This window comes from Pleurodeles waltl, chromosome 12, assembly GCF_031143425.1.
Source record: "Pleurodeles waltl isolate 20211129_DDA chromosome 12, aPleWal1.hap1.20221129, whole genome shotgun sequence".
Taxonomy (NCBI): domain Eukaryota; kingdom Metazoa; phylum Chordata; class Amphibia; order Caudata; family Salamandridae; genus Pleurodeles; species Pleurodeles waltl.
In genome coordinates this window covers 40,589,314-40,616,355 of record NC_090451.1, presented here as the reverse complement: position 1 = coordinate 40,616,355, position 27,042 = coordinate 40,589,314, and the positions used below count along the sequence as shown (strand labels likewise).

General features: G+C 44.8%; 1 protein-coding gene across 1 annotated transcript in view; it reads right to left on the bottom strand.

The window, feature by feature from the left end:
* LOC138267428 (SURP and G-patch domain-containing protein 2-like) overlaps window positions 1–19,929 on the bottom strand; it is a 156,370-nt gene extending 136,441 nt beyond the window's left edge. The window contains exons 1-3 of the mRNA XM_069216360.1: window positions 19,795–19,929; window positions 16,794–16,901; window positions 8,061–9,077 (exon numbers count right to left, since the gene is read on the bottom strand). Coding sequence (XP_069072461.1) covers window positions 8,061–9,077; window positions 16,794–16,896 — 1,120 coding nt within the window. The 5' untranslated portion in view covers window positions 16,897–16,901; window positions 19,795–19,929. The remainder of the gene's footprint in view (window positions 1–8,060; window positions 9,078–16,793; window positions 16,902–19,794) is intronic.
* Window positions 19,930–27,042: the final 7,113 nt, after the last annotated feature.

Below are 27,042 nucleotides of genomic sequence, written 5' to 3'. Positions count from 1 at the left end.
GATGGAGGATTTCTAAAAGTTAGAGTCACTTCAGCTCAGGACACCTTAGGGGCTGTCCTGACTGGCCAGTGACTCCTCCTTGTTGCTTTCTTTGTTCCCTCCAGCCTTGCCGCCAAAAGTGGGGGCCGTGGCCGGAGGGGGCGGGCAACTCCACTAAGCTGGAGTGCCCTGCTGGGCTGTGACAAAGGGGTGAGCCTTTGAGGCTCACCGCCAGGTGTCACAGCTCCTGCCTGGGGGAGGTGTTAGCATCTCCACCCAGTGCAGGCTTTGTTACTGGCCTCAGAGTGACAACGGCACTCTCCCCATGGGGCCAGCAACATGTCTCTGGTGTGGCAGGCTGCTGGAACTAGTCAGCCTACCCAGACAGTCGGTTAAGTTTCAGGGGGCACCTCTAAGGTGCCCTCTGTGGTGTATTTTACAATAAAATGTACACTGCCATCAGTGTGCATTTATTGTGCTGAGAAGTTTGATACCAAACTTCCCAGTTTTCAGTGTAGCCATTATGGTGCTGTGGAGTTCGTGTAAAACAGACTCCCAGACCATATACTCTTATGGCTACCCTGCACTTACAATGTCTAAGGTTTTGTTTAGACACTGTAGGGGCACAGTGCTCATGCACTGGTACCCTCACCTATGGTATAGTGCACCCTGCCTTAGGGCTGTAAGGCCTGCTAGAGGGGTGTCTTACCTATACTGCATAGGCAGTGAGAGGCTGGCATGGCACCCTGAGGGGAGTGCCATGTCGACTTACTCATTTTGTTCTCACTAGCACACACAGGCTTGTAAGCAGTGTGTCTGTGCTGAGTGAGGGGTCTCTAGGGTGGCATAAGACATGCTGCAGCCCTTAGAGACCTTTCTTGGCATCAGGGCCCTTGGTACTAGAAGTACCAGTTACAAGGGACTTATCTGAATGCCAGGGTGTGCCAATTGTGGATACAATGGTACATTTTAGGTGAAGGAACACTGGTGCTGGGGCCTGGTTAGCAGGGTCCCAGCACACTTCTCAGTCAAGTCAGCATCAGTATCAGGCAAAAAGTGGGGGGTAACTGCAACAGGGAGCCATTTCTTTACACAAGCCCCCCCCAGCCCACAGGCCAGGAGACTCAGCCCAAGCTGGGAGAGTCTTCCTAGTCTGTCAGGCGAGGAAGAGTAGGAGAAATAGGCTGGTTAGTTGCAGGGCCTACTCTGCCTTACATCCTTCTGTTCAGGTCATTCCCTTTGGGGAACTGACCCACTTCCACAGTGATAGGACCTAGTCTGAATTGCCTCTTGTCTGCCTCTTCAATGTCTCCACCCATTCTTTCTATTTTGGTCTTAGAGGTGTCCACCTCTGCTAACCTTATCTTGGCCAGGGTCACCCCTAGCTTACCCAGAGAGGTTACCCAGAGCTGGAGTAACCCCACCATGACCAATAGGGTCAGGGGGCCTAACTTGCTATTTGGCATGGGGTCAGACCACCATGCTAAGGATAGTGCAGCCATAAAGGCTAACACCCAGCAGAGGCCACTGACAGCTGTCAGTGCCCAGAACCACACCTTTAGCTCTTCACCTAAAAGGGAAGGGGCTAAGTTACAGGCTTCTTTGGGTTCAGGTTGCCTGTCTGCTGTATTGGAGTGGGGGGTTACCACATCTTGTAGTAAACACCCTTCTTCCACTCTTTCTTCTGTTAGCTGAGGAGCCACCCACTCAGGTTTAACAGTTGCCTGACTAGCCAGGACTTCTTGTGGGTCAGGTTGGACTTTATCAGGGCCATTTTTGGAGTTCTCCCCTACTGGAGCAGAATCTCCTTGGCTTGCTGTGACCTTGGCTAAAGGTTGTCCACCCTTCCTACTCTGTTTTCTTTTCTTCTTCTTCTGGGGCCTGCTTGCATTTACTGCAGAGGCAGGACTTCCAGAATCCTTGGGAGAGGACTGGCACTGAACCAGTTTCTCTCTTGGGCTCTGACTAACCTCTGGGTAGTCATTTCCAAGGAGACAATCAAGGGGGAGGTCTGTACTGACTACTACCCTTCTCCAGCTAAGAGTGCCACCCACTTCTATGGGCACTAAAGCCACAGGCCTCTTAGTGACCCTGTCTAGGCTAACTCTTACCCTGGCAGTCTCACCTGGGATGTACTGGTTTGAGAGCACCAGCCTGTCATGCACAATAGTGTGACTGGCACAAGTGTCTCTCAGGGCAGTGGTTGGGATTCCATTCACCAGTAGGTGGTGGAAGTGTCTACTTCCCTCTGGAATCTCCAACTCACCTGTTGGGCCCTGTTCCCAGTTGAAGGCTAGGAAGACCTCCTCATCTGAGGAGTCATCTCCCATGGCTACACTGGTTACCCCTGGATTTTTGTTCTGGGGTTTGTTTTTGGGACAAGAAGTGTCCTTGGTGTGGTGCCCAGACTGTTTACAGTTGTGGCACCATGCCTTAGTGGCATCCCAGTTCTTACCCTGGTACCCACCTTTGTTTTGGGTTGTGTCTTGGGGCCCACCCACCTGTTCTGGTTTTTGGGGGCCTACAGAGGACTCTTTTTCTTTGTTTCTAGTGTCACCCACTTTCTCCTGGGGAGTTTTTGTAACCCCTTTCTTTTGGTCACCCCCAGTGGAAGTTTTGGTTACCCTAGTCTTGACCCAGTGGTCTGCCTTCTTTCCCAATTCTTGGGGAGAAATTGGACCTAGGTCTACCAGATACTGATGCAACTTTTCATTGAAGCAGTTACTTAAAATGTGTTCTTTCATAAACAAATTATAAAGCCCAACATAGTCACACACTTCATTTCCAGTTAACCAACCATCCAGTGTTTTTACTGAGTAGTCTACAAAATCAACCCAGGTCTGGCTCGAGGATTTTTGAGCCCCCCTGAATCTAATTCTATACTCCTCAGTGGAGAATCCAAAGCCCTCAATCAGGGTACCCTTCATGAGGTCATAAGATTCTGCATCTTTTCCAGAGAGTGTGAGGAGTCTATCCCTACACTTTCCAGTGAACATTTCCCAAAGGAGAGCACCCCAGTGAGATCTGTTCACTTTTCTGGTTACACAAGCCCTCTCAAAAGCTGTGAACCATTTGGTGATGTCATCACCATCTTCATATTTTGTTACAATCCCTTTGGGGATTTTTAGGATGTCAGGAGAATCTCTGACCCTATTTAAGTTGCTGCCACCATTGATGGGACCTAGGCCCATCTCTTTTCTTTCCCTTTCTATGGCTAGGAGCTGCTTTTCCAAAGCCAATCTTTTGACCATCCTGGCTAAGAGGGGGTCATCTTCACTGAGAGCATCCTCAGTGATTTCAGAAATGCTGGACCCTCCTGTGAGGGAAGCAACATTTCTGACTATCATTTTTGGAGACAGGGCTTGAGAGGCCCTGGTCTCCCTATTTAGGACTGGAAGGGGGGAATTGCCCTCCAAGTCACTAATTTCTTCCTCTGTGAAGTCATCCTCAGAGGGGTTGGCTTTTTCAAACTCTGCCAACAGCTCCTGGAGCTGGATTTTGGTAGGTCTGGAGCCAATGGTTATTTTCTTTATATTACAGAGAGACCTTAACTCCCTCATCTTAAGATGGAGGTAAGGTGTGGTGTCGAGTTCCACCACCTGCATCTCTGTATCAGACATTATTCTGCTAAGAGTTGGAATACTTTTTTAAGAATCTAAAACTGTTTCTAGAATCTAATTCAAACTTTTAACAAACTTTTAAACTCTAAAAAGACAATGCTAAACAGGGACTTAACACACAAGGCCCTAGCAGGACTTTTAAGAATTTAGAAAAATTTCAAATTGCAAAAATGAATTTCTAATGACAATTTTGGAATTTGTCGTGTGATCAGGTATTGGCTGAGTAGTCCAGCAAATGCAAAGTCTTGTACCCCACCGCTGATCCACCAATGTAGGAAGTTGGCTCTGTATGTGCTATTTCAAAGTAAGGAATAGCATGCACAGAGTCCAAGGGTTCCCCTTAGAGGTAAGATAGTGGCAAAAAGAGATAATACTAATGCTCTATTTTGTGGTAGTGTGGTCGAGCAGTAGGCTTATCCAAGGAGTAGTGTTAAGCATTTGTTGTACATACACATAGACAATAAATGAGGTACACACACTCGGAGACAAATCCAGCCAATAGGTTTTTATATAGAAAAATATCTTTTCTTAGTTTATTTTAAGAACCATAGGTTCAAATGCTACATGTAATATCTCATTCGAAAGGTATTGCAGGTAAGTACTTTAGGAACTTCAAATCATCAAAATTGCATGTATACTTTTCAAGTTATTCACAAATAGCTGTTTTAAAAGTGGACACTTAGTGCAATTTTCACAGTTCCTAGGGGAGGTAAGTATTTGTTAGGTTAACCAGGTAAGTAAGACACTTACAGGGCTTAGTTCTTGGTCCAAGGTAGCCCACCGTTGGGGGTTCAGAGCAACCCCAAAGTCACCACACCAGCAGCTCAGGGCCGGTCAGGTGCAGAGTTCAAAGTGGTGCCCAAAACACATAGGCTAGAATGGAGAGAAGGGGGTGCCCCGGTTCCGGTCTGCTTGCAGGTAAGTACCCGCGTCTTCGGAGGGCAGACCAGGGGGGTTTTGTAGGGCACCGGGGGGGACACAAGTCCACACAGAAATTTCACCCTCAGCGGCGCGGGGGCGGCCGGGTGCAGTGTAGAAACAAGCGTCGGGTTCGCAATGTTAGTCTATGAGAGATCTCAGGATCTCTTCAGCGCTGCAGGCAGGCAAGGGGGGGGTTCCTCGGGGAAACCTCCACTTGGGCGAGGGAGAGGGACTCCTGGGGGTCACTTCTCCAGTGAAAGTCCGGTCCTCCAGGTCCTGGGGGCTGCGGGTGCAGGGTCTCTCCCAGGCGTCGGGACTTTAGGTTCAAAGAGTCGCGGTCAGGGGAAGCCTCGGGATTCCCTCTGCCGGCGGCGCTGTGGGGGCTCAGGGGGGACAGGTTTTGGTACTCACAGTATCAGAGTAGTCCTGGGGTCCCTCCTGAGGTGTTGGATCGCCACCAGCCGAGTCGGGGTCGCCGGGTGCAGTGTTGCAAGTCTCACGCTCCTTGCGGGGAGCTTGCAGGGTTCTTTAAAGCTGCTGGAAACAAAGTTGCAGCTTTTCTTGGAGCAGGTCCGCTGTCCTCGGGAGTTTCTTGTCTTTTCGAAGCAGGGGCAGTCCTCAGAGGATGTCGAGGTCGCTGGTCCCTTTGGAAGGCGTCGCTGGAGCAGGATCTTTGGAAGGCAGGAGACAGGCCGGTGAGTTTCTGGAGCCAAGGCAGTTGTCGTCTTCTGGTCTTCCGCTGCAGGGGTTTTCAGCTGGGCAGTCCTTCTTCTTGTAGTTGCAGGAATCTAATTTTCTAGGGTTCAGGGTAGCCCTTAAATACTAAATTTAAGGGCGTGTTTAGGTCTGGGGGGTTAGTAGCCAATGGCTACTAGCCCTGAGGGTGGGTACACCCTCTTTGTGCCTCCTCCCAAGGGGAGGGGGTCACAATCCTAACCCTATTGGGGGAATCCTCCATCTGCAAGATGGAGGATTTCTAAAAGTTAGAGTCACTTCAGCTCAGGACACCTTAGGGGCTGTCCTGACTGGCCAGTGACTCCTCCTTGTTGCTTTCTTTGTTCCCTCCAGCCTTGCCGCCAAAAGTGGGGGCCGTGGCTGGAGGGGGCGGGCAACTCCACTAAGCTGGAGTGCCCTGCTGGGCTGTGACAAAGGGGTGAGCCTTTGAGGCTCACCGCCAGGTGTCACAGCTCCTGCCTGGGGGAGGTGTTAGCATCTCCACCCAGTGCAGGCTTTGTTACTGGCCTCAGAGTGACAACGGCACTCTCCCCATGGGGCCAGCAACATGTCTCTGGTGTGGCAGGCTGCTGGAACTAGTCAGCCTACCCAGACAGTCGGTTAAGTTTCAGGGGGCACCTCTAAGGTGCCCTCTGTGGTGTATTTTACAATAAAATGTACACTGGCATCAGTGTGCATTTATTGTGCTGAGAAGTTTGATACCAAACTTCCCAGTTTTCAGTGTAGCCATTATGGTGCTGTGGAGTTCGTGTAAAACAGACTCCCAGACCATATACTCTTATGGCTACCCTGCACTTACAATGTCTAAGGTTTTGTTTAGACACTGTAGGGGCACAGTGCTCATGCACTGGTACCCTCACCTATGGTATAGTGCACCCTGCCTTAGGGCTGTAAGGCCTGCTAGAGGGGTGTCTTACCTATACTGCATAGGCAGTGAGAGGCTGGCATGGCACCCTGAGGGGAGTGCCATGTCGACTTACTCATTTTGTTCTCACTAGCACACACAGGCTTGTAAGCAGTGTGTCTGTGCTGAGTGAGGGGTCTCTAGGGTGGCATAAGACATGCTGCAGCCCTTAGAGACCTTTCTTGGCATCAGGGCCCTTGGTACTAGAAGTACCAGTTACAAGGGACTTATCTGAATGCCAGGGTGTGCCAATTGTGGATACAATGGTACATTTTAGGTGAAGGAACACTGGTGCTGGGGCCTGGTTAGCAGGGTCCCAGCACACTTCTCAGTCAAGTCAGCATCAGTATCAGGCAAAAAGTGGGGGGTAACTGCAACAGGGAGCCATTTCTTTACAGTGTCGATGTATTTTAGAAAGATATGCTGAAGTTTCACTAGGCCTACGGTTCACGGTAATCAATGACAATTGCTTTGCAGTACCAGTCATTAACCAATTTAGAATGGGAGGACATGGAACATACTAGGAGAAACTGAGTGCAGTATGCACAGAGCCTTTTTGTGAGTAAAACAGCGTAATTTGCAATAAGCACAAGAGGCTGACAAGTTCGAACTATTTTGCATATATATGGTCCAGTCCACTTCAGGAGTTTGGTAATACTATTAATGTATAGTATAACAGGGATGGTCGCTTAAATGCACCCTACTGGCACTTCTCTTGGAACACTGAACGACTGCATTCTCAAGTTGTTCAACAGGACTAACCAATGCCCCCTAGCAGATCCTTTTGAACAGGATTCCTCTAAGGAGACCGGTGCAATGAAGCAGTCAATATTGACAAATTAAACTGAATGCATCTTTCAGTCCCCATAGAACATTATCAGGAATTTGTTTTACAACTGAAGCGGAGTCAAGAACCGTAACAACAGTCACATAAAGCTGCTGACAATCGCATATGTAAAATATTTCTCACTCAATGGCCCTAGCACAACAGCATTGGTTTAGAAGAGATCCCTGAAGGTGTGTGGACCTATCTCATGAAAAAGAGCCTGGTGTCTAGGATAAGGAATTCTATGTTCTTAACATGCAAGAAGGTGGTTGGGATCCATAAAAAATAAAAATAATACATGCAGTAGTTTTCATAAGGTTTTGTTTCCAACATTTTGCAAAGCATAAAACACGCCTGCATCCTAACAGAGTCTAACAAGGTGCCAAAAGGAACTAGTGTCAACTCTACATAAAGAAAACAAATGTTTCAAAGTCGGAAAGAATGAGGATCAGAGATTCGAAAATGGTCTGTGCTATGTAGGTACAGATAAAACAAAAATAAGAGATCCGACAAATGGTTAGGGAGTTAAACGAATATCACTTATCAAAAATATATACTAAATCAACCTGGACAAAAAAATAAAGCATCAATCTGGTCAGCAACCACTTAGCCTGTCGAACAATGAATAAGGACATGTAAATGTTATATAGCTGACAAAGAACCCACTCCCTGACTTATTCTGTCTAGCTTTCTACGATGATGAAGTGGTACAGTTAGTGTACCTACTTGTGTCACATGTGGGACATTTTCCCAATCGTAGGACTAAAGTTTTATTAGGTTGGCTTCTCCATCCATCCAGGCATCCTTAAAAAAAAAAAATATATATATATATATATATATATATATATAGGCATTGGGAAGGTCATTCAAGAGCTGCTGGGAGTATGCAGATGTTTTCATGTTTATTCTAATAAGACCCTTTAAAAAAAAAAAAAAATCTTTAGTTTCCAGAACTATGTATGGCCTTTAAACAAGAACATTGAGGTAAGACAAATAATATAAGAGCAAAACAAATTTACGAGGACCAAGAAAGTTATATTCAAGAGAGTTACAGTGAGCAAGACAATTATGTTACCTTTCTTTGCAGTTATCTTAGCTTCGAGAGCTTGCTTTTGCTTTTCTTCTTGGCTTAATAGACCATACGTAACCTCAACCGGATGCTTGCTTTTCTCCAGCCATTCTTTCAGCTTAGCCATGTACTCATTACCAAACAAGAGCGAATCCTCTAAATTTGGAAAGTCCGAAGGCCGAGGTGCAACGTCTCTCAAACCAACAGCCTCAAGGATTTTGTTCTGCCTGAAAGCTGAAGTTGAGGTATAGGACATTCCAAGGAGTACCAGGGTTTTTCGACAAAGAGAAATGGTCTTTTCAAGTTCACGGAAAAGCTTGGCCCGAGTAAAACTCCTTGGAAATTCATGAAGTTCATACTCACTGCAGGCTAGTAACATGGGCTGTGCACACTTCAGGATACTAAGCTGCAGGGATAGTAAGTGCTTATCAAGAGGATTTATGACCTCAGAGAAACCAAGCTTCTCCGCCACAGCTCCTTTATCCACCAAAAGCTCATAAAACGCATCGTCTAAATCTGGCTTCTGTAAAGTTGGGTGCTTGTATTGGCCAACATGTGCATAACAGTGTGCCCTGTGTTCTGGTTTGAGCGGACACTTGAATGATGCTATCACTTTTGCACACAAGTCTTTTTTCAGTCGAGACTGAGCTTGTTTGCCTATGAGAACCCGATTCCCTACGAGTGTATGGAACCCTGACCATCTGATTGCCTCAAATCCAAATCTGGACACAGCATCCCTTGAAGCTGCGAGTTCTTTCAACTTGGCTTTGTCTAGGGCGTCTTCAAAACTGGGATGCATCGGCTCTGCTTTATTCAAAATCCTTCTGAGTCGCCTTCTGGCATTCCTACTTCGCCCAGGAGGGTGGAATTCTTCAGAACCGGAGGAGTCTGGAGATCTGGAACGGCTGTAGTGATCTCTATTGCTACTGTGGGGACTTCTTGATCGTTGGCGAGTCGGAGTCCTTGCTCGAGAACTCGATATGCTACTACGGTCTTGACTTCTTGTCGGTGAGGATGATGGACCTGTTCATGAAAAAGTTAGGGAAAATCTTTTAAATAAAATGAAGAGGTGTAGCAATTTTATCAATTTACGACCATCAAAGTAAACACAAAGTAAACACTGACAGCTAATTTTTCAAGACCTTCCTTTACAATTGTTAGAAATAAGAGGCTTTTTAGTTTTATAATTTAATGCTTGTGTATCAATGTGGCACAAGCACTCATCATCACAATCTGACTAAGAGGTTTAGTACACACACCATTCACTTTTATTAATGTGAAGCACCCATCAATTACAGATGTAAAGACACTAACTGCTGAAGGTTAAGGATGTTTATTTCTGAAAACTGGGTGGTTCCCAAACTGGGAGCCGCGGCTCCCTGGTGCGCCATCAAAACTAGCCAGGGGCGCCGCACACAGTTTGGGAACCACTGGCTGTAGATTTATTGTGTCCGAACTGGAAATAGCAGTGGTTCCCAAACTGTGTGCTGCGCGCCCCTGGCTAGTTTTGATGGCACGCCAGGGAACTGCGGCTCCCAGTTTGGGATAAGCAGTGGGTAAAAACTTCACAAGCACAGAAAACCATGGACTTATAAAATACTAACAGGGAAGGTGGCACAGAAAAACGGGGATATGTGCAAGAAAGCAGCTGACTGGACACAAAGAATGTAAAAATGAAGACCGTGGAGGAGAAAAGAGCCAAGAACAGTGTGAGAAGGTCCTGAAGGATGCATGCACATTGCATTCACTTGAATACACCGAATATACAGGGAACCCCACAACCAAGCAGAAACGAACCCTCCTGAAAGCCTACAATGCTACCACACCACAGTAACATCAGTAGTGCGCTACATAAAGTGAATAAGCATAAAGACATAGGTCATATTTAACAATGCGTCTAAGTATTAGCACAGCTAGCAAGCCCTTACACTGTCCGTTTATACAAAGTACAGCACAAAGGAAACCAATAGTTGAAAACACACTACATTAATATTAATATATTAATGGTTGAAGATGTTATAACATGACATAGCATGTGTAAAGCGCACGCATCACCCGAGGCTACCAAGGCACTGAATAACAGATGCTTATTTCCACTCAACTCAATGGTACTCATTTTACCGACCTCAGAAGGATGAAAGGCTGAATGGACCCACTGGGATTTGAACCTGTGACCCTGAGGTCGAACACAGGCCCCTACAGTGGACGCATTACTCCAGTAAGCCACCAGACCCAGCTATAAATAATAACTTTTTTTAAATTAAACTAAATGTACATCCCCACTCACAACTCCCCAATGGGATACTTTCTTTTACAGGACTCTGAGATCAGGGATGTTTACTCCTAAGTAACCTTTAGAAATGCATATTTGCGGTATGTTAAAGAGTTGGTGGCACTAAATGTCTGTTAGCCCTTGATTTCAAAGGGATGTCAGGAGACAGAAATAGAATCACAGCCAAATCTTTCGAAAACACTGCAGTCCGGGGACATCAAAAAGCAACTATTCGCTCTGCTGCATTAGACAAGCCTTTCTGCACATTAAGGATTCCTTAACTTTCAACCGATGTTCTCAGTAAAAAAAATAACTGGTGACTAAAGCTGAAGGCTTTTCATGAAGGTGCATTTAAATGGCACATTAGCGATACCATTGAGATTGTTTTTTTTTTTTAAGTGGGGAGATGGGGCACGGTGTCTGCTGGGGCGAATGACTAGGAGGCATTTAATGTGGCATTATCTGGAGATTGCATGGCCAGAATATATGGCACCAGCCTACATTTGTAGGGGGCATCAAAAACACTGATGGATGGAATGCTTGAATTAATCGTAGCCACTGGCATTTACTCAGGCCGCATCACAAGTCATTGTTTTTCGCCCACTATGCCACTCCAGGTTAGTCCCACCCATCTTCTGCAAATGAGCCTTGGCCCTGCTCCGATGGCAACAGTTACATCTGAGTTGGATTTTGTATAGGAAGACATGCCCAGTCTATCAAAGCAATTCTTTAGACTGATCAAGCTCAGAAGCAGAGATGCACTTGGTCCCACGGTGCAATGGCTGATTGGGACATAACTAACCCGATTTTACAAAGTAGCCTTTGCCAAAGAAAACAAGGTGCCGAGGTTAGTTAGGTCAAACTTTCCGTGTCCACCTTAATGGGGGTAGCAGGGGAATCTTATCCAACCAGACACACATTAAGAGTGAGAATATTTCATGCCCAACAAGTTTTCCTAAAATGCTTTTATTGTGGGAGACAATCTGGAGGTCATTCTCATCGCAATGACACTAATGTGCCTGACCATCTTCTTCACAGCAAGGGAATCCCTCTGGAAAATGTCGGTTTACACGAATCTGCCGCGTTGTTGAAGTCAAGACAAAGAACAAGTTCCTTTCAGGTCAGGTCATTAGTTATCCCACTTTTGAGTAAAGAGGGAAGCTGAAATCTACTAAATATCCAGCCTGATTTAGATTTAAAGAGGAAGTAAATCTGCTTTTCAGTAAACCTCAGGAGACTTTCCAGGCTGTTTGTTTGTCAGACTACTCCAAACTGGTCAAGGTTGATTGAGGGTTTAAGACAGAACGGTTCAGCCACAGGGGTCTGATCGACAAGGGATGTCTTGCACAACAAAGAAAAGGAGGTGCAGGGTGCTCAATAAAGAATGGGAAAACCAGTCCTACAATGAAGGAAAAAGGGTGTCAACTGTAGACAGGCAGCTCCACTTTTTGGGAAGCGCGCAGAACCAAGCAACTAGCAGAATGCCATGCCCATTCGGGGCAACAAGACGCGCTGAAGGGGAACAATCATCTTCTCTAATTTGCTAAGTGTCCAAAATACAATGCAGCGGCACCACAGCTCCTGAACACACATAAAACAAACACTGCACAGTCTACAGGCGCATGACGCAAGAACGCACACTATGAGAAAGGGATCACAACCTAGCAGGGAAGAACCAAGGAGACATCGCCTCAATGAGGTTAAAGGTTAAAAAAAAAAAAAAAAAGCCAGAACCTCTGAACTTTGATTTATTGTCACAGTTACCAGAAAATATATGAGAAGGCAAAAGCCACTTAACCATGATTTATTGGATAACGTCCCCTCAGCAGTTAGCCTCTGATTTTGGCCATCACTTGATAAAGGGAGAGCACCTTCAACAACAGTTTCACTGACAGTCTAAGCCAAACAAGTTAAAACAAGCATTTGCCATGCAATAGGTATCGCATTTTCTTGCATTAGAGCTATTGGCATTGAAAATTCATAACTGAACTTTTCTTGCCACATAAATTGGTCAGCCCTGCCTCATCAATTTGTATTTTCCTGCTATATAACTCCAGTGGCCCTGCATATAACTAAAGCACTTCCATTTACCTTCTTCCTCTATCTACAGCCCAAAAAATGAAAATGTTGCTATTTAGCGTCCTAATATAAATCTACCATGCTAATTCCAATAGAATATTACTTTCACCACCCCACCATCAGAGTTGCTGGCTGGCTAACACAATTCCTCCAAAAAAGACACAAGACAGCCACAGAGGAGATATAAATTACAAGGGTCACCCAAACATACCAAGAGTGTTTAAACAGTCACAGTGTAATAAGGACGTTAAGTTGGCCTGAACCACGGTCATAACTGTAACAAGGAGAGTTTATTAAAACAAACAATTATTATAGAAACCTTTATCAGAAATAAACGTTTGGCATTAGACTGTAATGCTCAAAACAGCTCCTAGAGCACACCATAGCAAAAATATAATTTGCAAAAAATGTGGTCATGTAGCCATATTGTTAGCCCTTAAAGGGCATAACCCCATGAAAAAAGCAGAAAGTAATGCAATGTAACCATATATTTATCCCCTAGAGGGCATAGTGCATTGAATATTTTAAAGGCTAGCTGGCTTATTGCAGTGATATTACAAGACCCATAATGCAGGGCAGGAAAAGTACACGAGGGAGACCACTAGAAAATACATATACTCTTGTGAAGGTCCTTAACCAAAAAATAAAAAAAGTAGTGGGAAGCAGTGGAAGCACAGGAACTAGCCAATCATAAGACATGGTAAACAGACTATGATGCCCCATGGGAGGGACAAATACAAGATTGACAAGAAGAAGAAGTAAGAAAATGAGAGTGACAGAAAAATCGAGCAACAGGCGAGCCCAAAGCCACTGTATGTTTTATTTTAAGCCGACAATATGTCTTTCGCCACCAGACAGCTAAGTTGCCTGGTAGGGTCGACCACAAAAAAGAGGATAGCCAGATAGCTGTTGTAGGGCTTAGCAAAACAGTAAAGTTTCTGGTGACTTTTGGAAAAGAAAATGATTCTGGATACTGCAAAGTGACAGAGGCAGGTAGTTTCAGAACAGAGTCAGACATCGAAAAATCTGCCAACACTTCGAGATTTATTTTACGTGTGGATGTGGCAAGCAGAAAATTAGCTGCAGAACGCAAAGTAGAAGCAGGCCGATAATACGGAAATAAATGTGCAAAACAGTGCTATAAAAATTCATATTAAAAACATACACACGTTTTTCCATCCAATGATGCACATCATTTCTATGCACACACAAAACTAGCCATTTTTCAATTAAAAAGTATATTTTTGTGAGTTGTTTCAGGTCACTACTTTCAAGGCCATCTTCAAACCAAACAAGGACCTACCGCTATAGATATACATTAAAATAATATGTTCCAGAGGAATACAGTTTATAATGCATTACGGCGACACTGCACTGCTACTTGAACGTCGCATTACTGGTTGTAAAGCTATTATTTTAAAAATGTTATGAAAGGTCACAGGAGGAAAGTTCTAACAGATTTAACAATGCTGACTGCACACAAGTTCAAGCTGAAACCAAAGTAATGCAGACACACAACATGTTATAGCATGCAAGTTTGACTTTCATTTGTGCTGATGCACGTCCAAAACACAAACACTGCAAATGAATAAACAGGGGGCCGCCTGCTGTGTCACAGGGCTGGGCGTGTGGAGTGGGGGGGGGGGCTGCCCGCCCTGCATTATGTGAAAAATGGTTCATAGCAATACACCTGCCACGAGCAGGACTGTGCGGCTCTGCTGCCCTTTCCAAACATTCATTAGACTCAATGGTTCAGGGGGAATAGGAGGCGTAGGCAGGGGTTCCGGCTCTTAAGGCTGTGGTCACTTAACTTCAGAGGCAGGTTGTGTTAACCTCTGAAACATCTGTTTGCTTGAACAGCGGGGTAAACCAAACCATGCGGGAAGGAGTCGGAGAGTTGCTTACTGCACAAACAAAACTTTGAACCAGCGCCAAAGTGAGAGTTGCGCGAAAACAGTTATTGAGCTGCATCATTCAAGTGATTTGTCAGCACTTATTCAGCCCCAGTTCATTCACACTACATTCTGATACATGATGTCTGGTACATTAAGTTTAATTAGGAACTCAAGACTACGGACACCAGAATTTAGAGAAAAAAACTAGGTAATCTACTACTTTCACCACACCTTTTGAGAGCATATCTGTGAAATCAAACAATAGAATGTGTGTGTGCGACAGTAATAAAAAGAGTTGGAAAATGAGTTTGTAAACTAAACTGTGTTTGACAGTTTTACAAAACAAACTATTTACATAATTATGAGACAGAAATCAGGAAATGTAAATTAGTGTCATATCTTCAAAGATGCTGGCAGCTGTGAGTCCCCTCAGGGAGGGTGGCAGGGATTTGTAATCAGCGACAGGTTAGCATGCTCCTTGCAGTTCCGAGTTCAGAAGGTGGGGAGGCCTCCTCTGAGCCTGTGGGGGCGGCCAGAGGAAACTAGAGTCCCGGAGAAAGTCCACAAAACCCTCACACTCTGCGAGCGCCCTACCCCCGGGCCCATTCAGCTGTGCAACTCTCTCATAACAAGCATTTGCAATGCATGGGTGTCGCGTTTGCTCATGTTAGAGCTGATAGCGTTGTATACTCCTAACCTGACTTTTCATCTATCTGCAAAAGTGCTTTTATGTACGTAACCCGAAAAAGTGAAATTAACTGTGTAAAGCACTCGACTTCTGCCAAGCGAAATCGCGCTAGGAAAATAGAGAAAAAGTAGTCCACGATCATACAGAAAACAGCGGGCCTCGCATGTTTTCTGTACTTGGTCGCTGCGCTCGAGGAGGGCTAACCACTGGAAAAGGCATGACGTGTGCATGCCTTCCACTAATGAGAGCAAGCAGATTTTACTAGGCAAGCCCACGAACCAATGAAACACACTGACGTGACGTCGACAGGGCTCCGTGCCCTTTTCTAATAACTAAAGTGTCTCGCTGCGATACGCATGCGCGAGCGCATGCAACGCAGGCTCGACCCTAAAAACACAGAAGAGTGCTGGAGGTGACTGCAGCGGCTTGAGTTGGAGCTCAGCCCTGAGTCAGGCAGAGTCTCTCCGGGGAGGAGGATGGGGGCTGGGTGGGACACACAAGCTCAGCAGACGGGGAGATGAGGCTGCTGCTGGGATTTCGCTCAGTCAGCCAGAAATGCCTCTAAGAGATGGTGCTTACAGAGGAAACACAAGCATTTGCTTGAGTTTGAGCTACTGGCATTGTAAATGTATAACTGGGCTTTCCTTGCCACATAAATTGAAACAAGGGCCAACTGTTAAAAAAAAAAACATACCTTCGAACATGAAGCATGGCGCTGAGCCACGAGGAGAAAGGATGGCAGCTCGGATTAAAGGGAAACCCAAAACCAGACTGGAGGAGGGTCCATCACACACTGGGACAGGAGGAAGAGTCACATAATGTGATTGCCAACAAAAACGTTATCCTAGTGAAAGCTCACTAGACGGGAACTTAGCACGCAAAGGAAGGACATTTACTACAATGCACCAATAAAAGTGAAGTATTTAAGACAAGCACAACAAAGAACGAATGGCAAGAGTGGGTGTGGTTAAAGCCTATTACTAAACACAGCATGTCTCGCGGAGGCAGCACATGTGCTGCCTAGGCTCGACCTGAAAAAAAGACAAAGAAATGAGACACATCTTTAAAACAGGAAAAGGACAATAGCAGAGTAAATATCTATTTGGATCTGCAAGCCCAAGAAGGTGTCTGACAAAATATATGTATTGTCCTCTAACGTGGACTAGAAGTAATCCACCCAGAAAAATTAAAGTTCCTAGGGGAGACAAAACTCTGGCAGAATGAGAACTGAGACAACAGGAAAGTGCGCATTAACTTGGGCATAGCCTTCAATTAGCCCAATCACTGATCCTGGTTCCTTCACACTACATACCTCAGTTTTAGTTGCTCTGATACCTTTTCTCAAGAACTCACCAAAAGAAAGAAAAATCTTCAATAACAATTATTAACACATTTTTAAAAATGGAGGGCAGAGGTCATAAAATCGGCCCGAGCAGAGAGTGCTGCTCTGTGGAGAGAGGAAAAAAACGTTTTACGCAAACAACACTTGGCAGGATACTAGAATGTTGTATTTCATGATTGTGTTGAACATTCAAAGGATGACATCGCACCTTAAGCCCACGGACCCACATAACTTATGAGTAGTATAACGATCAAGGATTCATATCCCTGGTTAGTTTAAATTCAGATTACAACTATTGTTTCCCAACTCATTCAACATGGAGGTACATGTGCAACCTTCCACTTCCTATCAGTGGGTATAAGTTATCTTTAACCCTCTGACCTCACCATCCCAGGCCTCTAAACAGATAGTCTCAATTCTCTATAGCTTGGGATTCTCCGAGTGCTCTCTAAACCAGCCTTACCTGGAACAAGTTTTGCAAATTCTGCTTCACTCACTTCATAAGTTCCAACCATTTCTTGCATTATAGCGTCAAGGAGCTCTTGAGAAATTGATCCTTTCGCCATTTTTCCTGCAGTCAAAAACATGCATGAGCTTTAGATATATATATATATACACAACTGTAAGACGAGTGATGAAAAATAGAATTAAAAACAGATACTGTCAGTTATGCAGACTAATAAACATAACTACAGATGCCAGTGGCAAAGCTAGACTTTGAGAAGAATGTAGCTTCATATGCAAAGAAACGGAGACCAGAGCTCTCAAAAAACCTTTGTGAGATATCTGAGATTTTTAATAATTCTTATAATTTATGACTGTAGCAATGTTTATGATGATTCTGTTGACTAATGTGGATTAGTGCCTTTCAAATCTGCAAGCAATCATTTGGCATGCTCCACAAACTGAATGGCAGGTAAACCTTGGAACTAGGTATCATGTTTCATATCAAATGCCCACATTTCACGTCTCACTTTTGCCACAGTACTACTTGATTAGAGAGATTAGTTACACTATCAATGAGCGGATCACTTCCAAATGGAACCATGTTTTTGGAAGAGGAAGTTGGGTCCAATAGACATGTGTAAATGTGGCCTGAAAGAAGATACGTCCCATTTTGCCATGAACTGCCTCCTCTATTCAGAAGAGGAAAGATCACAATATCAGCCACTGCCAAGTGACCTGGAAGTAGACTCTACCTACTTTTTGACAACCTTGATAATACAATAAGAGAGATGGTGTGATACTTGGTAAACAGCTGGAGAGAAACGTTAACTGAATTTGACCCACTTTAAACTGTGGACATGCACCAGAGCCAGCAAAGGGGCCATCAGCTAAGATATGCACCGTGATGCAGAACTTCCATTCTAGTTCAGGAGAGGAAAATGCAAAGCAAAGACTGAAATGGTGGTACAAGTAAGTATCATTCTGTTGCTATATAATTATGATTGCTCATTGTTTTTTAAGTGGTCTGCTTTTTTTAGGGCTCGCCCAAGACAGTCCATATGTTGTGCCTTGCAAACATATTGTTAGCTTGCTGTACTCGGAGCCCATCCACTGCTTACCAATGGTTGGCTTCATGGTCACTCATTTGCTTATTTCTTATTAGTTAAGTGTCTGTATGCTTTCCTTTCTCTTCTTGTGCCTGTCCCTTCCTTGGAGCATGGATGCATAGCAATGTCCTTTCACTGCTGTTTTTGTTTAACCACTCTTCAAGAGTGCATGTCTTTTTAACTCTCTCTCTCGTTTGCTTCACTCCACCCCTTTGTGGCATCCCATATTCTTTTGTCTCACCAGTGTGCTACTACCCCCACACTGCCTTCTTGCCCGTGGTACTTATACCCTTCTGCTTCACATTTCGTTTTAGTCTCCACCTGCACACCAGTGTTGTTCACCCCCACCCCCAGTGATGCTTCCCCCCACCCCCACTACCGGCTTATATTTTTTTTTTAAAAAGCACACATTGATGCATTATGGTTAGCTGCTCATCCCACTTGGATTGGTAACTAAAAAGGAAACAAAAAAGCAACTGTGTCATTTTGTGGTTGTGCATGTGAGGTGCCCGCACGGCAAAAGCTAAAAAAAAAAAAAAAAAAAAAAAAAAACCTGTAGCCAAGCAGCACTGCATCGGTGATGCTTAGCAGCATGGCTAAAACCACTGGCAAAGCCAAAATGTTCCAAAGGTGAGATCTATTGGCTTTGGAAATGCGTGTTTTTCTTTTAATTAAGATGAGTATATATTATTCATTTTCGATTCCCTGAGAAAGGGTTTGTCTACTTTATAGTAAGCCATTACTGTCATCAGAATTTGATACAAGAAAAATAAACATGCAAGTGTATACAGGGTGTATAAACAGGAAATACAGTACTTCTAAAAATCAGACCCTATGACTTGAGATTATGGATGTTTTTACAGGGAGAAGTGGACATTATACCTGGATATCTATAGGAGATTAAATGTATAAAAACAAGCATGCTGAAAAAGCATGTATCTGAATTATTCCCACTGTAGTAAATGAGTACAACAGAATTGTAATTCACAAACCTGAGATATATGTGTGGGAAAAAGTAATTGTGATTTCTCTAGACATGTAATAAATTATGTGTCTCCTCAACTGTAATGCGTTATTACAGTTGGCTTCTGATAGCACAAAGCCCTCTGCCAGACCCAGCAACAAAGATGAAAGGCAGAGAGCATAATTAACGCTGCAGTACAAACAGGAACATACTTTTCTGTCTTCTGATAAAGTTTTGTAAAAGTGATAAGTAGAGAGTAGATATTTATAGTGACAATTACATTTTCCACACGATCGGTCATTACAGGAAAGATAGAAGCTCTGCATGTTTCAACGCCTTCTGATTTACAGCGTATATTTTAACTTACATTAAACTGACTGTAATGTCTTTTTGCAAAATTTCTATTCAATGTGTTTAATTGTGTATTACAGATCCTGCTTTCATTCCTTTTGTTTGCAATGAACAAAAAATCATTTTATTTGCAATGCACAAGAAAGAACAGGTAAGCCTTTGTGACCACATATTATAAGAAATAAAATACCCTCTATGGCACATGAAAAGAATATCATAGGTCACTTTGAATATCATGGCGTCATAAAGGGGGACTGCCTCGTATCTCTATACTGCCATGGAGACCTGGGATATCCTTATAATGTGCTGCGCAGGGGTACTTTATTGGAAGCATACATATGTCACAACAGACTATGGGTCCATCTGTAATCGCTCCAGACAGCTTGAGGGCCACAAATGCGCCACAGTTCAGAGCCATACAAATGACATATAAAAGGACTCAGAGCGGTCTCGAGGCATACACCTGCACTGTCCTTTGTAAACAAGCTACAGCTGGATGTGGTGAAGTGCCACACGGTCACCCAGGACTCCGCGGCCTGGCCCTGTCCTAGCTCAGCCCCGGCAGCCCGCTGCTCGGGCAGGACCCGCGGTCTCACCTTGGAGGGCGGGGGACCTGCTGGTCTCTAAGATCCGTTGGGGTCGAGCCCCCCACACAACCGGAAGCGCACCGCCGCCGTAGTGCGCGAGCGCAGAAGCCTCCAATAGGACGCGCGCAGCAGCGTTAGCAGTACAGGAAGTGATCGGAACACTAGTGAGAATAGAAGACGGACTGCGGCTCTTACACGGAAGAAGGCGGCCATCTTGGACGAGTCTCGTTGCCTTTTCACTACAAGGGGATTGACCCAATGCAGACAGTTATGCTCATTTGTTTATTAAGAAAAATATATATTTATATATATATATATGTCAAGGGGCTATTTAACCCCTTTGCTGCCAGGCCTTTTCCCCCTCAAGTGCCAGGCCTTTTATTTGGCTGTTTGGGGACAGTTCGTGCTCAGGCCCTCATAACTTTTTGTCCACATAAGCTACCCACGCAAAATTTCCATTCTTTTTTTCCCCAACATCCTAGGGATTCTAGAGGTACCCAGACTTTGCGGGTTCCCCTAAAGGAGACCAAGAAAGTAGGCAAAATACAGCAAAAAGTTTTTTTTTATATAGTTTATACAGCGTTATCACACGCACGCACGACTTCCATTCCTCCCTGCCTCTCGGGACGGTTGGAGAGGTCAGGCGTGGGCTTATCAGGGCACTTACACGCACTTTCACTTTAATCTTTGGATGCCTGTGTTTCACACAGTCCTTATACCTTCAAGGACCGTCGTTTGTCCTGCGCAATAAGGAACAACTTTTGGAAACATTTGTTTTTCAACCACTTTTATGCCTTGAAAAAGTCTGTGTGGACGAAACACGTGTTGGCTGTTCTTTGAACATTGATTCGTTTCTTCTCAAAGCATTGTTTTGGTATTTCTCAACACAAGGAAATAAAGAAATCTGTGTATTTCTTCAACATTTGACTCATTATTCGGAGTGCCCTGGTTGTGCTTTTTGGTTGCCGCTTTTTTTTGTAAATAGGAAAAAGCACTGCAGAAGAAGGTTTGTGGTTTTATTAACCTGAAAATGGCACCAGTAAAGGGTTTGCAGTGCTAAAATCTCCATCTTCCCAGCTTTCCGGAACAGGCAGAGTTAAATCAGAAAAACACATTTTTCAATACAATGGTGGCATTTTACTTCGACATACCCCATTTTCACTAATTTTTTTGTACTTTCAGACTCCTTCCAGTTAGTGACAGAAAAGGGTGTGAAACCAATGCTGAATCCCAGAAAGCTAAATATTTCTGAAAAGTAGACAAAATTCGGAATCCAGCAAGGGATCATTTGTGTAGATCCCACAAGGGTTTCCTACAGAAAATAACAGCTGAAATAAAAAACAAAATTGAAAATGAGGCGAACACAAAGCCATTTCTCTCCACGTTTTACTCTGTAACTGTTTCCTGCGATGTCAGATTTTTGAAAGCAATATACCCTTGCGTCTGCTGGACTCTTCTGATTGCGAGGATATATAGGACTTGTAGGTTCATCAAGAACCCTAGGCACCCAGAGCCAATGACTCAGCTGCACATTGTAATGGGTTTTCATTCTATACCAGGTGCACAGCAAATCATTTGCTGAAATATAAAGAGTGAAAAATAGGTATCAAGAAAACTTTGTATTTCCAAAATGGGCACAAGATATGTGTTGAGAAGCAGTGGTTATTTGCACATCTCGGAATTCCGGGGTGCCCATACTAGCACGTGAATTACAGGGCATTTCTCAAACAGACTTTTGTTTTTTTACACACGGTCTTACATTTGGAAGGAAAAATCTAGAGAAAGACAAGGGGCAATAACACTTGTTTTGCTATGCTCTGTTCCCCCAATTCTCCCGATAAAAATGGTACCTCACTTGCGAGGGTAGGCCTAAATGCTTGCGACAGGAAACGCAACATGGACACATCACATTTTTACATTGAAATCTGACGTATTTTTTGCAAAGTGCCTAGCTGTAGATTTTGGCCCTAGCTCAGCCGGCACCTAGGGAAACCTAACAAACCTGCGCATTTTTGAAAACTAGACACCTAGGGGAACCCAAGATGGGGTGACTTGTAGGGCTCTCACCAGGTTCTGTTTCCCAGAATCCTTTGCATACCTCAAAATTTGGCCAAAAAGACACATTTTCCTCACATTTCGGTGACAGAAAGTTCTGGAAACTGAGAGGAGCCATAAATGTCCTTCCACCAGCGTTCCCCAATCTCCCAATAAAAATGGCCATACCCCCCACCCTCTTAATTTGGAAAAAATATCTTTCCATGTATCTGGTGGGATTTCTGCCCCCCTGGGGGGCAGATAGGCCTTCCAAAAATAGGCTGGCCAACAGTAATGTGCCCCCATGGGGAGCGACCCTTGCTCAAGGGGCTGCCCCCCCCAAACAAAACACACATACACAAACACCAATCCCTGGTGCCTAAGTGGTTTGTGCCTCCAGGGGGCGCAGAAATGGCTTAAAATAAATTTGCCCCCCTCCCCTCCGCGGGGACGAACCCTTGCCTAAGGGGTCGCTCCACTTTTCTGAAATTGACGCAAACAAATACAAATTCCTTCTGTTTAGTGGTTTCTGCCCTCCTTCGGGGCAGATTGGCCTTACAAAAATAGGCCAATCTGCCCCCAAAGGAGGCAGAAATGGCCTAAATACAATTTGCTCCCCAGGGGAGTGATCCTTGCCGAAGGGGTCACTCCCCATATAGAAAAAACAAAAAAAAACAAAAGTAAACAAAAAAATATATATCCATGGTGTCTAGGGGTTTCTGCCCCGGGGGCAGATTGGCCTAATTGTAATAGGCCGATTCTCCCCCAAGAGGAGGCAGAAAAGGCCTAAAAATATTTTCACCTCCTGAGGAGCAGCCCTTGCCCAAGGGGCAGCTCGCCTCATTCAATAATATATATAAAAAAATAAAAATCCCTGGCATCTAGTGGTTTCTGCCCCCCTTGGTGGCAGATTGGCCTAATAAAAAAGGCCTATCTGCCCCCAAGGGGGGCAGCAATGGCATAAAAGTAATTTTGCCACCAAGGGAGCGACCCTTGCCTAAGGGGTCGCTCCCCACATATGAAAAATACAAATAAACAAAAAAAACAATTATCGCTGGTGTCTAGGGGGCTTCTGCCCCCCCGGGGGAGGGAGGGTTGCAGAAATGGCCTAAAAATAATTTGGCCCCCTGGGAAAGGGCCGCTCCCCTCATGTTAATTACCCCCCCCCCCAAAAAAAAGCTCCCTGGTGTCTAGTGGGCATTTCTGCTTCCCGATCACATTTCCTCTCCTTTCATGCCTCTCTCGGCCCCTCCACGTGATCAGAGAAATGCAAAACTATTTCTCCTCCGAGGGGCAGGCCTCTAATGAGGTCAGTACGCAATCGCATGCTGATGTCATCAGACGCCACGGGGGGCGGAAGGGGAAGCGATTCCCCTTCCATCCCTGTAGTGGAGGCACTGAGGCGAGGCTCATCGGGAGTCCGTTAGTGGTCCCCACCATGAGCCGGTCCCAGGATGTAACGGTTACATCCTTTGCACCTCAGTGCCGCAACCAAGGACATAACCATTACGTCCTTGGCTGTGAAGGGGTTAAAGTTGCTAGAAATCTTAGTTATACGCTGCTGAATGTCACACAAAAAAGCAACCATATTATAAGCTGTGTTCTTGAAGATGTGACTGCAGCTGCATTTCAAGAATTGACTGTGTGCAGATGTGTTAATATAGTATTTTGTTCCAATATTTATAGAGTGCTTTCTACCCCTTGGGCAGCACTGAAGCACTTGCCTACATTGATAGCATGCTACACTGAGTAGGGATGAGCACTGTCTGTTAGATCCCATATGGGAGGTGTGCCCACCTTGTGTCTGATGGCAACAGAGGTACAGTAATGTTATGGGACGCAGCGCTTAGCAGTGTGATGAATGAAAGATTTGCTAGCATACGCGCCAAGAATTTTCAATTTTATTAAGGACACGGAGGTGAGGATTATGTTTCAGTTTCTTTACTACTCTTAAAACAGCAGCCAGTCAAATTATTAATAACAACGTACATTAACATAAACCATAGATTACATATCCCATCATGCCTTGTGTCCATCCACCAATCCCATGAGAGCTGACTCTTCAAAAGTCCGATACGCTCTCATAACTTCCTCTTTCTTTCCAGATAAAGTTCCTAAGATTTCCAGGAAAACAATACTAACAATATCAAACAGCATTTCTCCGACAGACCAACTATATGGGTACTGGAGACTTGAAACCATAATTGTCATCTCCAGTGAACGCCTGGAGAACATTCCTCCCTCCGTCTTTTGATCTGTATCTCCATACAAACATCTGAAGATCGGTCCTCATCCCATCTTTTGTTCTGTACTGAAAACCATACATAATATTATAAACCTAAAAAACTCATTAACTTAATTAATGGGCAGGTTATTCATATAAACTAAAAAGGTAGGCAATTTCCTTAATCAACATGTTGACAATAACAGATTATGCAACTTACATCATCAATTATTCTTTTGGAATCACATAAACCAGGGTGGGATAATTCTCACCTCAGTGCCCTTATTAGAATTCAAAATTCTTGGCGCGTATGCAAACAAATTTTCGGAGACTCAGATTATGCTAGTTTAAAGCTGAGTAATTACCACTGAAGCAACATCAACCACAAGTTTATAATAAAACCGTCTAAAAAAACAGAATGTGACAACCAATCTGCTGTTTTCATAATATCTTACAGAGATGTACCCAGACCTACTGATTTCAGAGCCACAGCACCCCTCACGGAGTGTGCTCCAAAGACTCGAATATCAATACCAGCTTCCTTTGTGACATCTCGCTATAGTAGCGGATGACAGGTTTGAAAGGTTTCTGTAAGGCAATCAGTAACTGCCCATTCAGATCATTCCTTATCGACTGTGTACTGAGTTCATAAGTTTTGAACCATTTAACTACACAACATTTTTCATTAAATGGAAAAGTCGGATAGTCAATGGATTTGGTCAAGGTTTTCGTTCATTTAGTAATGGTCAAATACTCCCTCCTGAGTAAATACTTTACCTGTAAGATCTAACGCCTTCATATTCTCTGCTCTCCTGCAGGAAACTAGACCAAGTAACATAGCCAGTTTAGCTGAAAGCTGCTTCCTAGTCAACAAACTATTCTGAGGCCATTTCTCAAAAAGGTTTAAAACCATATTTACATCCCACAAAAAAGTATATTTAGGTTGAGGGGATTCGAAATTCACGCCCTGCTTCAATAGCTGACGAAAATTATTCACTGACCTGTAAGGCACGCCTTCAGAAGCCTTCACAGAGAGAAAATTCACGTCTGCAATGTCTGCTTCCACTGGATCCACATGTTGTTCCATGCACCAACCCATCCAGCATTTCCAGGCTGATGCATACCATCTCCTAGTGGATGGGGCCCATGCTTGTTAAATGAGTTCTGTAGCTGTCTCTGAAATCATGAATAACCAATGGAAGGGCTTACAAGGTGGGAGTTTTTTTTTTTTTTTTAAGAGATGGTCCAGTGCATGAAACTCCCATATATATTGTAGAACAAATGATGCACAGTTCCAAAAGAAACATATCTGTATGGATTTCACCCATGTATAGGGGAGATCCAAAGCAGTCCCTGTAGATAACCTGTCTCAGGAACAAGAGCCCTTAGCTCACCAATTGGTGGCATGCTTCATCATCGGGCTTTGCTCCTCGTCAGACCGGCGCTGCAAAGCCTGACGGGCCCCTCGTGGGGGGCGCTTTACCGGAGATCTTATGAAGACCATTACCATGAATGAGGGTGGGTGGGGTTGTGTAGGAAAGTACCATCTTGCCTGGCATGTTACCCCCATTTTTCACTGTATATATGTTGTTTTAGTTGTATGTGTCACTGGGACCCTGGTAACCCAGGGCCCCAGTGCTCATAAGTGTGCCTGTATGTGTTACCTGTGTAGTGACTAACTGTCTCACTGAGGCTCTGCTAATCAGAACCTCAGTGGTTATGCTCTCTCATTTCTTTCCAAATTGTCACTGACAGGCTAGTGACCATTTTTACCAATTTACATTGGCTTACTGGAACACCCTTATAATCCCCTAGTATATGGTACTGAGGTACCCAGGGTATTGGGGTTCCAGGAGATCCCTATGGGCTGCAGCATTTCTTTTGCCACCCATAGGGAGCTCTGACAATTCTTACACAGGCCTGCCACTGCAGCCTGAGTGAAATAACGTCCACGTTATTTCACAGCCATTTTACACTGCACTTAAGTAACTTATAAGTCACCTATATGTCTAACCTTTACCTGGTAAAGGTTAGGTGCAAAGTTACTTAGTGTGAGGGCACCCTGGCACTAGCCAAGGTGCCCCCACATTGTTCAGAGCCAATTCACTGAACTTTGTGAGTGCGGGGACACCATTACACGCGTGCACTACATATAGGTCACTACCTATATGTAGCTTCACCATGGTAACTCCGAATATGGCCATGTAACATGTCTATGATCATGGAATTGCCCCCTCTATGCCATCCTGGCATTGTTGGGACAATTCCATGATCCCAGTGGTCTGTAGCACAGACCCTGGTACTGCCAGACTGCCCTTCCTGGGGTTTCTCTGCAGCTGCTGCTGCTGCCAACCCCTCAGACAGGCAGCTGCCCTCCTGGGGTCCAGCCAGGCCTGGCCCAGGATGGCAGAACAAAGAACTTCCTCTGAGAGAGGGTGTGACACCCTCTCCCTTTGGAAAATGGTGTGAAGGCAGGGGAGGAGTAGCCTCCCCCAGCCTCTGGAAATGCTTTGTTGGGCACAGAGGTGCCCAATTCTGCATAAGCCAGTCTACACCGGTTCAGGGACCCCTTAGCCCCTGCTCTGGCGCGAAACTGGACAAAGGAAAGGGGAGTGACCACTCCCCTGACCTGCACCTCCCCTGGGAGGTGTCCAGAGCTCCTCCAGTGTGCTCCAGACCTCTGCCATCTTGGAAACAGAGGTGCTGCTGGCACACTGGACTGCTCTGAGTGGCCAGTGCCACCAGGTGACGTCAGAGACTCCTGCTGATAGGCTCCTTCAGGTGTTAGTAGCCTTTCCTCTCTCCTAGGTAGCCAAACCCTCTTTTCTGGCTATTTAGGGTCTCTGTCTCTGGGGAAACTTTAGATAACGAATGCATGAGCTCAGCCGAGTTCCTCTGCATCTCCCTCTTCACCTTCTGATAAGGAATCGACCGCTGACCGCGCTGGAAGCCTGCAAACCTGCAACATAGTAGCAAAGACGACTACTGCAACTCTGTAA